The sequence below is a fragment of the Natrix helvetica genome (genome assembly GCF_964273705.1).
Source record: "Natrix helvetica genome assembly, chromosome: 2".
NCBI classification, from domain to species: domain Eukaryota; kingdom Metazoa; phylum Chordata; class Lepidosauria; order Squamata; family Natricidae; genus Natrix; species Natrix helvetica.
The window spans coordinates 185,107,518-185,122,145 of record NC_138552.1 but is presented as its reverse complement, the minus strand read 5'-3'; the positions used below and the strand labels follow the sequence as shown (position 1 = coordinate 185,122,145).

The following is a 14,628-nucleotide window of genomic DNA, read 5'->3' as shown; positions in this document are numbered from 1 at the left end:
ATGTTTGTACAACAAAACAGATTCCATCTGAGTAATATTTATTTGTAAAATACATATGTTTATACAAGGGTTTGGACACAAAGACATTTTCTGCAAATACCACACCCTAAAATGTTTTCTTTATCAAGGATATAAGAAGCAGTTTCAAAATGTCACCAGAAAAATACAGCAGCTACATGATTGTCGCAAACAGTTATACAGCTTTGGGGTCAAAGTAAACATTTTAACATTTGGATTGAGTATTTTAATTTCCCAAGAAACAATGGCAAATTAACACAATACTGGTTTCCAAACAAATCAATGCAGCACTGTTAAATCCTTATAGATTTTCATGACATTTGACTGAGCAGCCTAAGGACATTGCTAGTTATGACTTCAGATCTGTGTTGGAAGCTAATTGAGCCCCTACTGATTTGCCAGTGTGGCATAGCCAGGCACTTTACAATGCACCAGGCTTGGCTACCTCCTGCTGCTGTGGCAGATTTTTGTGTGTTATGGATTGTGTGTGTGTAGAGGGAGTGTGGGAGGACATTCAGCTTGCTGCATGGGCTTCAAGCAACATCTGGTAATGCTCCAAGATAGTTGTTGGCAATGTTGCTTTTCAAGTGGTTTGTGTACATGGTAGTAGAAAGCAGAAATAATAGTTACAGATCTGGGAAGAACAGTGAGGATAATCAATGCAGGAGTTACTTTATTTCTAATTTCTCTTGTAAAATGCAGCAGCTGGATTAGACATTCTGAAGAAACAGATTTATTAGCAGTCTTTTCCACTCAGTAGTAGCGTGTGATAGCTTTGTTATTTGTGATGACAGTATAACAAATACTTTTGGTGGATTTTTTTACCTTGCCAGAATGTAAACATTTTGAAATTCAGCAGTTACACATAAACATATCTTAAAAGTAGGGTTTGTTTTATTGTAGAAACAACTATGCACAAGTAAAGCCAGCTTTAACATTAAACGTTCTTCAAGAAACTACTTGGTATTCTGATATTCAGGTTAGATTTTTCTGAATTCAAACTTTGAAACCACATTTTCATGTTAATTATCAATATAGTAGTAGAGGAATGTGAATGCAAATAAAGGGGTGAAAGCAGGAAAAACTGAACGGTGAATATTGAAATTACCTGAATGCAGAATCAGAAATAGAAAACTTATGTGCAAATACATGTTAAGTGAGTTTCATCAGAGAAGGTTTAAAGCAAAGACGTAGGAAAACATTTCTTAATGCAGTTCATTAAAAAGCAAGAACTCTTGTGCTATGCGAGTCACATATAGCTTGTTACGCAATTTAAAGTAACTCATTTTAGAACATAGAAACAGTATACTTGCCATGTACAGAGATATTAAGTGCAAATTGCGTAAAATAAAGGCAGCTACGCAGGTAATTGGCATTTTTAACAGATGAAAAACTCGGCAACAAATGTTTGTTAGGCACTGAAGCATTCATCTATCACAATTTCATTTATTTTAAAATCATCTGAAATGATTTAGGTTTTACATAAATTTCTAATTTATTTTTTGATGATGTTGAGCTAGTTAGCAATGAGTTTTCACTATAAAATATTTCAGTGCAATAGTAAATTCAGTTTCAGCTCTAAGCTTGGAGCACCAAAACATTAAAAGTTTACTTGTACATTTAGAATTGCCCATTAAAATGTTAGTAGCCTTTAGTGATATAAAATAGCTGCTTGCGATGCATGTTTGCAATAAGAAAAGGACAGAGAAGTCTAAGACTATTTCCTTTCAACCCAGAATATTTATACCATATACTCATACATAATTTCATTCGTGGCAAAGGAATGTATGGCTGACCTTGTCAAACCTGTCATCTCCCTTGTGCCCTACGCAAAGAGTTGGAAAAGAGAATCCGAAACAGGGAGTCCATTCGAGGCATGCTATAGCTCCATATTTAGTAACTTCCTCACTTCTGGTTTAGTCTGCCCCTCTGCAGAGCATGGAGGGCAGTGGGCTTGAGCAAAAGAACGAAACAAGGCAGAGTTAACAGACAATACAAATTAGGTGACGTGACATCCATAAAGGGGTACTCTACTCTTGGATGCAGTGATGGAGTTAGCATGTTATAATTTTTGTTTCTTCAAATGAACAAGCTGGTTGGGAAACCACCGTTTGTCTAATTCACTTCTCAAGTATTGGGGTTACATCTCAATCCACCTTTTAAATAATCAGGGGCTCCCAGCATTGGGTTGGTTTGTCTTCACTGGCTGCGCTGAGAATTAGGTGGGTTTGATCGTATTGTTTTCCCCCTAAAAGGAAAAAAAAATAGTTTTAATTTAGTCAATTATTATGATTTATCTTTGGATTGAACATTTCAGGCATCTTAAAACATCCACTCCTATTGTCTTGTTTTGCAAAGGTATTTCAAAAAACACATTACACCATGTAATTATATTATAACCCAAGATATGATTTATATCAGGGGTGTCCAAAATTGGCAACTTTAAGACTTTTAAAGCTCTGCTGGCTGGGGAATTCTGGGAGTTGAAGTCCACAAGTCTTAAAGTTGCCAAGTTTGGACACCCCTGATTTATATGTAGTCTTGGGCTTGCAACCACGATAGAGCCCAACATTTCTGTTGTTAAACAAGACAATTGTAAAGGGAATTTTGCCCTTTCTTGCCACACTTGTTAACTGAATCACTGTAGGTCAGGGGTGTCCAAACTTGGGAACTTTAAGACTTGTGGACTTCAACTCCCAGAATTCCCCAGCCAGCATAGCTGGCTGGGGAATTCTGGGAGTTGAAGTCCACAAGTCTTAAAGTTCCCAAGTTTGGACACCCCTGCTGTAGGTGTTACATTAGTAACAGGGTTCAGTGAATCTGGTGTCCCATTCACTTTGCTTGTCAGACGTTCACAAAAGATGATTACATGACCCCGGGACACCAAAACTGTCATAAACCAGTTGCCAAACACACAGAATTTTATCACACTATGAGATGCTGCAACAATTGTGTGAAAAACATTTTTCAGTATCATTGTAACTCCAAACGATCACTAAAACAAATGGTTGTAGGTCAAGAACTACCCGTACAAGTGCTTAGTTATCAAGCAAATATTTTTAGCTTTAGTTGGGGCCTTCAAATTTAATTGGGCCTTCAAATTTAGAAATCTGTTTTAGAATCATAGGAATGTCATTTCCCCATTTTAAGCATAGTTACTTCTAGAGATGGATGAAAAAAACTACTGGAATTGTGTGTATGTGAAATATTATTTCGTAGCTAATTTTTGATATACCTTTTTTAAGTTAAATGTCCATTCCGCCTATCTTCACTCATGGATCATAACCTGGATATACTAATATCTCAGGCAATTTCTCACTGAAATCTTGGCCAGATCCCCAATGTCTTCAGCGTCATCAAACTAACTTTATAGTCTTTCTAGACTACAGACTACAAATCATGGTTGAACTGACACAAATATTTTGCCAGTTTTAATTATCTATGATCTGAAAATGTTTTTCTTACAAATGCTTTCTGGTTAGGAAAATCAGTGAGTTAATTCTGCTGCATGCCGAGTGCACACTTTTGCATCCAAGAACAAGGGTAGGGCCTGTTTTTTTTCTGCAGCTGGAAATATAGATGTGTGCCATCTGGCTTGTACTTGCAGGACAGATGGTAAAAGCACCTTATGGTTGAAAATAAATCCATTCCTTACATATTAAACATATAGAAGCTTCAGAAGCATTTTGGTGTATCTCAGGGGGGAAGCATATAAAGAAAAATTCTTATCGATGCTATTTATTAAAAATTCCCCACAAGCTTATCTGTAAAAATTTAATTGGCAAGAAGCAATTCTAGTAATGTATAAGTGGATAAAAGTATGAGGTATAAAATTAAGTGTCTTGGAATAGTTCCATTAGTTTCCTGAAATACTAATGATATTTTTATTTATTTTATTTATATTCCATATTTCTAACCTGCCCATTTCCCTAAGTATATGACAGCTTAAAGTATTGTTATGCAGATTAGTTCTATGAAACATAGCTAGTTCTTGCACTCCTATGTTCTGAATAGATGTACCCAGGATCATGCTGTTATTGTTACTTTTTGTATCCTCCAGAGGGCACACTTACATTATGAGCTGCAAACTTGTACACTAGGATATGATTTTATGTCTTTAAACGTATGTCCTTTAAACTTTGAGGAGTCACTATATATCATATTTTTTTTAGATTAATAACAAAAACAGCAATGTAGAAAGGAGCTTTGATACAAATAACAAATCCTACATTTATTCCTGAATCACAGAGTGATTTTTATACTTTCACATCTATTCCAATGTTTGAGATGAATCAAGAGTTGCTATAAAATAAATTTATTCTCTTCTAGCAATAGGTATTGTTTCTCAAGAGTTCCCCCCCCCCCCAAGAGATCTCATGTAAATTACGATTACAGGATTATCATTTGATTCCTTACATTCATTTACTTGTAATACTATACACAATAAAAACTTCATCAGTTTGCGTTATGTATAAAGCAATGGTGGGTTTCAAATAATTTAACAACCGGTTGTCTGCCCTAATGACTAGCTGGTTAGGCGTGGCTCGATGGTCATGTGTCCAACTCAATGTCACTCAGGTCGATGGGTGCTTCGCCTGAGCTGTTACAATGTAATAAGGGTTAACCAGAGAGGCAGTTTCTGTAAGCAGGGCAATAAAAATTAGGCTAGCAACAACTCCAGAATGTTTCTTCCTGCCTTCCTTACAGGATTAGCCTTGTAAAGTGGGAAAAAACAAAGTAAGATTTATTTCAACAACTGGTTCTCCAAACTGCTTAGAAATTTAACAGCCGGTTCTCCCGAATAGGTGCAAACTGTCTGAATCCCACCACTGGTATAAGGGTTCAAAAGCTGCCCCTTTAGAAACTGCTTCTTCATTGCAATTTTAAAAGAAAAAAGTCTTGTGTACAATCAAGTCAGAAAATCAACAAAAAGCATTGCCCTTTATTTTAGAACATTCTCTTGGATTTCAAAAAATACTAATTAAACACTTCCCTTTAGTCAAGCACCGGGCATGTTTTTTTTCCTTTGAGGCCATTATGGTTTTATTTTTGTTTTTGTAATTGCTGATTTAAAAAAAAAATTACTCCAGTTTGTAGTTTAATAATAATTCATATTATCATACTAATCCATTATTCATAAATAATCAAGGTGACTGAATTATTCTAGCTACTCTTCTGTTATTATTTGAACACCAGATGATAAATGGAGCTTTATCATACATGTTACATGAGCTAATATGAGAAACTTACTTTTACTATTTACTATATGAAAATTAATTTTCATTAATCAAAGTTCATCACTTAGCACTAAAAATGTCTTACCTTTAATATCTAATACTAAATTTGGTTTCATTTTGCTGTAAATCTTGCCATCAGAATTAAAACTCCAGTTTTGCTTTTCATCGTTTTGCTGAAGGGCCAGGCCCAGCTTTGTACCAGGAGTGATCAAATTTCCTACAATCGTTAAGCAGATATCTTCTGCCCCCTGTGCAAAGAAACAGCATCAGTTAGAGCCCACTTCACACTATCACACAAGTAATTGGTCACATGCTTGGATAAAAAACAGGTATTTCAGAGGGGTCCTTAGTGCTCTCTGAGCTTGGCTGTTTTCTTGCAAATGTTTCATTACCCAACTAGGTAACATCCTCAGTGCTAGTCCTGACTAGGACTGAGGATGTTACCTAGTTTGTATAATGAAATGTCTGCAAGAAAACAGCCAAGCTCAGAGAGCACCAAGGTACCCCTCATGTAAACCCTGAGCTACAAATACTCTCTTTTATTAGCAGATATTTTTATTTACTACTTGGAAATTTATTCATGCCAAAATGATTCTCAATATGATGTTTAAAGATTTCAGCTTCATCATTACTTAAATAACAGATATCTTTCTAGATTGCTGCAAACATTCAGTATTTTAAAAACATAATAATATTCAGTTAAGTGAAATTCAAGATATATCACATTTATAACTCAGTTAATATAAATGATCTCACCAGTTCAACCTGCTTAGCATCATTAAATTGCAAGTAAGCAATAGGCCTTAGCTTCTTTTTAAACCTATGCTTTTGGAGCTACTATAATGAGGCCTACTTGTATCGAAAACCTGTTTTTGTTCTCAGCCTAGTGGCCTCCTCTTTTTTAAATAGGAGATTCTATGAGATTGTGTTTTAACACGAAGGAAAGGCCTCTTCTCAATCCTGCCAAGAATTGGTTGCAAGAATTCCAGCAAGAATGTTGTTTTAGGTGGGGCATTAAAATTAACACCTTCACTTTTTTAGTCTGTTGTAAGCTACAGCTCCTCATCTTCCCATGTTCAAACATGTTCTTGCAAAGGAGGAACCTTTTCCGTTCTGAGACAGGTTCACGGGATGATAATATAGTTGAGAAATCTCTCCCTTTGGAAGGATGCTTTGGGAGATGTTACCCAGCTGTAAACAAGAGATCAATACATAGCTTGCCACTTGGCTATCTTCAATGGATTTGATGTTAACAGGTTTGTACACTGTTAAACATGAAGACTGAAGAAGGCTGCAAATCGGCTCCTGGATCAATTGGCCAGATTTAACTGACAGGCAATTTAAATAGAAAGCCTCAACGTACGATTGAAGTTTGTAATTGGATTCAAGAAGTGCAAATTGTGTTCTGAAGAACTGGGAATCAAGTTGTTCAACTGGTTTGGGCATCTGAGAAATAACTACATAAATAAATTGGTAACTGAACAATTATTTCTACTCTCAAAAGTTGTTTCTACAATTTTACAGACAATTCTGTTTTGTTATTAATTGTTATGGGTCAGCAATGACAGACATATTAAATTTGCTTTTCTGAAAGGCTCAAAACCCTAATCAATGTAGCCAAAGACAGGACAAAATAAATAAGAATCAAATAGTGCCCTCTTCCTCATTTCTAGCTAATTCCTGCAAATATATAATGCAACTCATATTTTTTAATAGTCTTGCTAGTGCTTGAAGATAGATCCATGATGGCGAACCTATGGCATGCGTGCCACAGGTGGCATGCAGAGCCTTCTTTGCAGGCACACCAGCCATCACACCAGCCCAGTATCACCAGGCATGTGCGCGTGCCTCCCATCGGGCAGCTGGTCTTCGGGTCTCTGCCGTGCATGCGCAGGGTGCATGCATTGCATTTTGGGGGCTCGCATGGCGCTCCCATGCCCTGTTTTGGACCTGGAAAACCTGCACCAACCTGGAAGCAAAAAATGGACAAGAGGGGATGGGGCACATGTGCGGGAGGGCAAGGGAGTACGGGGGTCACACGTGCATTTGCAGGGGTTGGGTGTGCATTTGTGGGGTTGCACATTCAAGCGTGGGGAGGGGCACATGGGGTCATGCGCACATGCACGTGGGGGTGTCGTGCACACATTGCATTATGGGTGTTGGGACACGGGTGCGGTCGCGCATGCTTTTGGCACATGACGATAAAAAGGTTAGCCATTGCTAGGATAGATGTTCAAGAAATAGAGAAGTGAGTCTAAGATTCAACTGCTAAGTAATATAAACAAATACATCAATGAAGGGGAAAACATGTACATAGAGTCCTTTTTTTCATTTGTAATTTCAGGAATTGTTATGGAACCACGTAACTAGAATTATATCCTATTTTAGAAGAAAACAGACTAGTAGATTGGCCATTAGCAGCACCCAAGTATACTGAAACAGACACCAAGGCCCTTGGGTCATGACATGACAAAAATTCTTAATTACTTTCCCATTGCTGAGCCCTACAGAGGATTGCCTCCAAATCTCTTGCCACTTTTTATTTCCTTCCTTCTTTGTTTACCCATCAGGTAACACTTTTAGAGGGGAACCAACCCAGTTGCTGCCAACATAGCCTCTCCTAATGCAATTCTGCTGGGTTAAGTATATCTAGAAAGAAGGCTTCTTGGCAGTAATGACATGCGACACAGGTTGAGTCTTTTAGCTTGGTAAAAGAGAGGTGTCAGCTGGAGGCACTGTGAGAATGGCCTAGTTCTTCCCAATCCTGCTAAGGATTGGTTATAGCCATAATTAATAGGAAGGAGAAACTTAACTGTAATGAAAACTAATGATAGAAATAGCTGAAGAATAATAAAAAGAGGCTTGTTGATCACAGACTGTTACTAAGTAAATAAACAAAAAGAGAAACAGGGTGGACTCCTTTCAATCACCGTATTTTTCGGAATATAAGACACACCTTTTTCCTTCAAAAAAGAGGCTGAAAATCTGGGGCGTCTTATACACTGAATACAGCATTTTCTTCCTCCCAAAACCCTGCCCCCTTCACCAAAATGGCCATGCATTGCTTTTAGGAGGCTTTTAGAGTGTTCCTGGGGGCTGGGGAGAGCAGAAATAAGCAAAAAAGGGGCCATGGAGTGCAAAAACTTTTTTTTTTATTTGCCTCTTCAAAACCTTGGTGCATCTTATACTCTGGTGCGTCTTATACTCTGAAAAATATGGTACTTTTTTTTCCTGTGTGAAAGCAATACCTGTTTTCTGTTTGTTTTATGGAAAGTCTGTCAAATATGCTGAATTGTATTCTACAGCAAGACATGTTTCATACAGAACCTACCCTACACTTGATGAATCCATCTTGATAAACCCAGATCTGATCTCCAGATTTATTGTCTTCCACAGCTTGTATCCTCAGAAGACTCAAGTCATCCATATTTCCATCAGCTGCCATGAATTTTCCAGTCTCTTTGTTTCTGAGTCTGAAGTACACTTGTTTCTGAAATGTAACTAGTTTTCTTTAATAATAATAATAAAACACCTTCAAGATTTATCATGTCCCTCTTTTTCTTTTAAACTAATGTTAATATTATTAAAGGGAAACATAAGTAAAATATATGTGCACGTTTGTAAACTATATTTTGAATATTAATTTCACTGTACATATTTATCTTATTTCATATTAGAAATAGGCAGATTGACATCATATTTTGTTTAGACTTGATTGATAATATATACAATGAAAACATGAGTTTTCCTAAAATTGATGTCTAAATAACTTTTATGAAGAAGCCTCATGTTAAGTATTTAGGTTTTCCATAAGGAAGTAAAATGAAATCTATTAAATGGTTGAGACATTTTAAGTAAATAATCATACCTATTACATTTTTTGGCACAAAAACATATACATTTTGAAAAAGAGAGGAAAACATGGCATTATTTTTTAAATGTATTACCCAAAATCGGAGAACTGAGTTAAATCCTAATTTTTAAAAAATCACTGAGGACAAGAAATATGTTATTTTAGCATTCAGTATCAATAATAAAAGATATGTCTAAAACCTCAGAATGAGAAGTGGAATAATATTCATTGGCATGAAATCCTGAATAGACTCACTAGTGATTTTATTCAGGGTTTACATGTGAAAGGCAATATGCTTACTTTTTAATTCAGAGATGAAATTTTGAACAAAATTGGATGGTAGAATAAAAACCACCATTTAAAAGTCCCAAAGACCATAGTTCTCATAATATTCATAGAAGATAAAAATCACATGATTTGTATCATGTGATTTAAATGGTACTCAGGTGGAATATTAAGGCAAAGAAACAATACTGGAAGAGAAGTTGAATGAAGATGATAGAATAATAAAAAATTCATAGCAAGCTTTGATATCCCAAAATGGGCATGTAGTACTTTTCTTACCTGCAATAAAGGTCGTAGGGAACCAATTTTGTGATAGCCACTTGTCTCTTTCCAGTTTGATATTTTTTTAGGCGTTAGTAAAATCTGACGGCCTTTATAATTATGATGTTCATAAATAATCCATCTGAAAAAAATCTCTCGTTATTAAAACTGTAAAATAATGCTTTCACTAAAACATCTCTTCTTAAAAAAATCATAACTTCATAGTTATCTATTAGGGGGAAATTTTAGAATCAATTTCAAGTGTATCATTATACTTGTCAGTATATTTCCCATGACATTCTATAAGAGTTCTTTCAAAGTCTGTTTTATGTCTATTTTGTATTACATAATGATTTCACATGTTTGGGTCTAACAAAACCATTTCATGTGTTTGAACCTAATAAAGCCATAATGCTTAATGGGCTCTTAGAAAACAAGATTGTGTCACCAAAAAATAAGTTTTAGCCCTCCTCATTTGTACAATAACATAGTTTTATACTGATTCATTACAGTAATTTTCAGAGGATCTGTGGGAGCACGCATTAACAGCTAAATAACTATTATTTCTGAATCCTTGAAGCATGGTTTAAGTTTATGATTTTAGATTGGCTTAAAAATCAAGGCTTTTATTAAGAATGAGCTAAATCCAATGATTGGATGAGCAGATTTTTCCTCCTGCAGTTTCTGATTCCCCAAATTAGTTATGCTTATTTCCAGAAGTCTCTAGAATAGATTTTGAGAATTCATAAAGAAGTCTGATTAATTTTTTCTGTTCTATTAATTGAAGGAGTTTTAATGGAAATGGTTCTATCTTAAGGCAGCATGATGGAGACACTTTCTTTAAAAAAAAACATTCAAATACACAGAAAAACTATGTTTAAGTTTTTTTTTATATCTACCTTTAACAAATCTGTGACAAAATCATATCAATTGTGTGAAATTAAGTATTATTTTTCTGGAATTATATTATATTAAAAACACCAACATAGTTTTGCTATTTTCTGTAATATAAACATCTAAGAAAACGTTTGTTTGGTTTAGTTCCCTGGATAAATCTGAAACAAGTAATTGTCAATTGTCTGTGCCTAGCTTGACAAAAAGACAAGTATAAACACTTTCACATAGACATTGGAACGATATATAAAAGGAAGCATTATAGGAAATCCTATTTAAATTCTACAAATAATAAATGTTCAAGTTCAAATTATAACTTACATGCCACCATGGACGTCTACTGAAGCAATATGAGGATTGTAGCCAAGAAACTGGAGATTTACTATTTCTGTAATGAATTCAAATTTCTTTCCTCTGAAGTTTTCTTTTTCAAAAAGGGTTATGACTGGCTCAGAAAGTTCCTGTTTTTTTTTTAAAAATGAGGTCTTAAGTTATTGTTTTGCCACCAGGGAATTATAGTGCTAATATTCAAGACCAGTGATGGCGAGCCTGCGTGCGCTTGTCAGGGCTGCAACCCGGAAGGAGTTGCCAGGAAATGAACTTCCCGTTTCTGGCGTGTGCATGTGCACCAGCCAGCTGGTCTTCCGGTTTCTGGCAGTACCGCACACACAAAGGCCAGCTGATCATCACGCACGTATGCACGCCAGAAACCCGGAAGAGGAATGGGCGACGCCATGTGTACCAGGTGACACTTCGGGCATGCATGCCATAGGTTCGCCATCACGGTTCTAGGCAGAAAAAGTGATATGTACATGAAACACTGCAAGCGACTTTTAAACGTTTATATCTTTTCCCACTTCATTTACTGGGAATTGTTCAGTCCCCAGGAATAAGTCGACATCTTTAAAGCTTTAAGTTTTCCTAAATAATTTAAATATTTATCTTTTCAAATAATTCCATCATACAAAACTGCCCGAATGGCAAAGTCTAGAATAAAGGACTTTGCTCATTGAAAAGGTATTCCAGGTGTGGGAGGAAAACAAGGAGGAGAAGCAAGGCGATTACTTGCAACCACACCTTTCCTTCTTAGCTGACATTTTCATGAGTCAGCAGTAGCTGGGTCTCCAGAATTCCCTTGCAAATTGTTGGCATCTGGAATATTTATAATTTTTTTTTATTGCTAGTGCCACAATGTTAGAATTCCAAAAGACTTGGAAGAATTACTAATAAAATCATACAATTTTCCAAACAAAGTGTTTGGAATCAGTGGAAACCAGATTTCTTGGACTTGGTGATTCTTAGTGGACTTTAGTGAATCACTGAAACTTCATTTGCAAGGAGCTAATTGTATGTATTATATAACTGACTTTCCACAGCAAGTATCTGCTGCCTTAAATCATATAAAATAGACCTTTTTTCATTTTGTTAATTTATATCAGTGTATAAACAGTTTCATTCTGGTTTATTTTAATAATCATAGATAAAAGTGCAATATGTAGCCTTACTTCATCTACACATCCCTTTAATTCTATAATAAATACCAGATGCATTATTGTGTGAAAAAAATCATTTAGCAAAAAGAGTACCTTTCAGTCCAAGTTCACATTACTCTAATCCTAAAAGTAATCTTTGCTTTGGGGTTGAATTTATTCTGTTCAAATGGGTACAACCTTTTTTTCAAACTCAAAGCAGACTTGTTTTGATTTTCCAGGGACAAATTAATACACTTTTCAAGTAAGATTATGTCTACTAGTGTTGACTTAAGCTTTCATCTAAGAAAAACGGAGGGGCGTAAACATGTTGAAATTCCAGCCCATGTTTATCATCACTCTTAATACCCACACAATTATCTTTCCCTCCCAATTTTGTAAAACTTCTTTATTTTTCTTTCCGGTATTATTCCAGCCAATTAGTAACATACTGTAACCAAGAAAACATGGCATTATGGAGTTCAACTTAGTGATGTCTTCTCAGATTGTGTTACAAGTAGTCAAGTCAAGAATGCTGCTATACCCAAGGATAACTTTTGCTCTACTTTATCTCAAAGATATACACCCCAGGAAGGAGATGATGTAGCTATAGGTATATGATGCCTCTGGCCTGAACACACATAGATGGAAGTTTGGTTTCTAGTTCTGTACTCAAAGAGGACTTAGCAGAAAAGAACCTTCTCTTCCTCTTCTCTAAATGATCTCATTGCAAACTTTCACTTGAAGCTGCTTTGTTTTTAATTGAACTCAGTACTCGAAACTGAGTTGGTCTAGGGTGAAAAATGCAGGTAGTCCTCGATTTACAACAGTTCAATTAGTGACCATTCAAAGATACAACAACACCGAAAAAAGTGACTTATGACCATTTTTTTACACTTAGAACCATTGCAACATCTCTAGGGTCAGGTGATCAAAATTCAGGGGCTTGGCAACTGGTTCATATTTATGACGGTTGCAATGTCCTGGGGTTATCTTTTATGACCTTCTGACAAGCAAAGTCAATAGGGAAGCCAGATTCACTTAACAACCACGTTACGAACTTAACTGTAATGATTCATTTAACAACTGTGGCGAGAAAGGTCGTAAAATGGGGCAAAACTCATTTAACAAATGTTTCACTTAGCAACATAAATTTTGGGCTGAATTGTGGTCGTTCCTCGAGGACTTAAACTAGTGAGATGAGTGAGATATGTTTTTGTTTTTACATTTTTACTTATTTTTATGTTTATATTATTTACAAATCAAGTCATCCTAAAAGATTCTGGGAAGCATATATTAACAAACAAATCAGGATTTAGTTGCAAAGTCAACTCTGAAAAAGAAGATTGGGTTATCAAAGAATTAACTATTATTTTTGTTGACTAATGGAATGATAGAATAACAACTTTCTAAACAAATTAACAATCTGTAGTTAAAAGTATCCAGAATCAAAGATATTATTACTCAGGATTATAACTCATCCTCCCACTGCTACGCCTCAGATAAACCATTCACAAAGATTTTGAAGCCTCGCCCTTTTTTAACCTACTTCGCTATGAAACTCTTTTTCACAACTTACAATATTTACAACTTGTAACGATTTCAAGCACGTTTGGGGTAGGCAACCCATTGCAGACAGATCAGGATAGGCTCCTTCTTCTAACACATACTGATTCCCAGAGAAATTTTCTTTATCATATGCAATCCAACTACAAGAAAAAAAGGGAAGAAAGAACATAAGATAGATTTTAAATAATTTCAAGATTGAAACCTGCTGACAAGACTGCTGAGCCAAACGCAGCAACTATTTGGTATTTCTATTCATTATTTATTTGGTGGAGACTAGGGATAGAAAGGGGACGTGGTGGCTCAGTGGCTAAGACGCTGAGCTTGTTGATCAGAAGGTTTGAATCCCTAGCGCCACGTAACCAAGTAAGCTCCCATTACTTGTCCCAGCTCTGCCAACCTAGCAGTTCAAAATCACGTAAAAAATGCAAGTAGAAAAATAGGGAACACTTGGGCGGGAAAGTTAACAGCGCTCCATGCACCTTCGGCATTTAGACATGCGGGCCATATGACAACGGAGACATCTTCAGACAGCGCTAGCTGTTCGGCTTAGAAATGGAGATAAGCACCGCCCCATGGAGCAGAAAACAACTATCACGCATGTGCGGGGGAACCTTTACCTTATCTTACTTTAGGGATAGAAACCAGATTTTTAAGAACAATAATAGGAAATGGTACAATTTACAAAATCATCAACCATTTTCCTTTATGTACTTAATTGAAAGAGAATCCAGGCATACTTCCTAAAATGTAAGAGAAATAATTCAAACAGACAACTCATATTCAGAGGGGGGCAGATGCTTTGGAATCCTTAGAAGAGAAGATGATTTAAGTGTTACTGACAAGTCCTCTGACTCACATTTCTCCCTTCAAATGCAAGGCACTAGTAAGGTTTATTTATTTTTATGGCAAACAATGCTGATTAGAACATTCTTCAATGTACTTTTGGACTCATCCTTCTGTCATTCATATTAAGTTAAATGTAACTTATTAAAAAAAAAACCACAGGAAACTCATCATAGTTGTAGTTGCCCATAAACATCCT

General features: G+C 35.9%; 1 protein-coding gene across 1 annotated transcript in view; it reads right to left on the bottom strand.

Moving 5' to 3' along the window:
* Positions 1-21: 21 nt before the first annotated feature.
* The window catches only part of CRYBG1 (crystallin beta-gamma domain containing 1), a 128,016-nt gene continuing 113,409 nt past the window's right edge, over positions 22-14,628 (bottom strand). Inside the window, exons 18-23 of the mRNA XM_081941261.1 lie at positions 13,597-13,726; positions 10,870-11,009; positions 9,673-9,796; positions 8,587-8,745; positions 5,341-5,503; positions 22-2,266 (exon numbers count right to left, since the gene is read on the bottom strand). Of these exons, the coding sequence (XP_081797387.1) occupies positions 2,178-2,266; positions 5,341-5,503; positions 8,587-8,745; positions 9,673-9,796; positions 10,870-11,009; positions 13,597-13,726 (805 nt within the window). The 3' untranslated portion in view covers positions 22-2,177. The remainder of the gene's footprint in view (positions 2,267-5,340; positions 5,504-8,586; positions 8,746-9,672; positions 9,797-10,869; positions 11,010-13,596; positions 13,727-14,628) is intronic.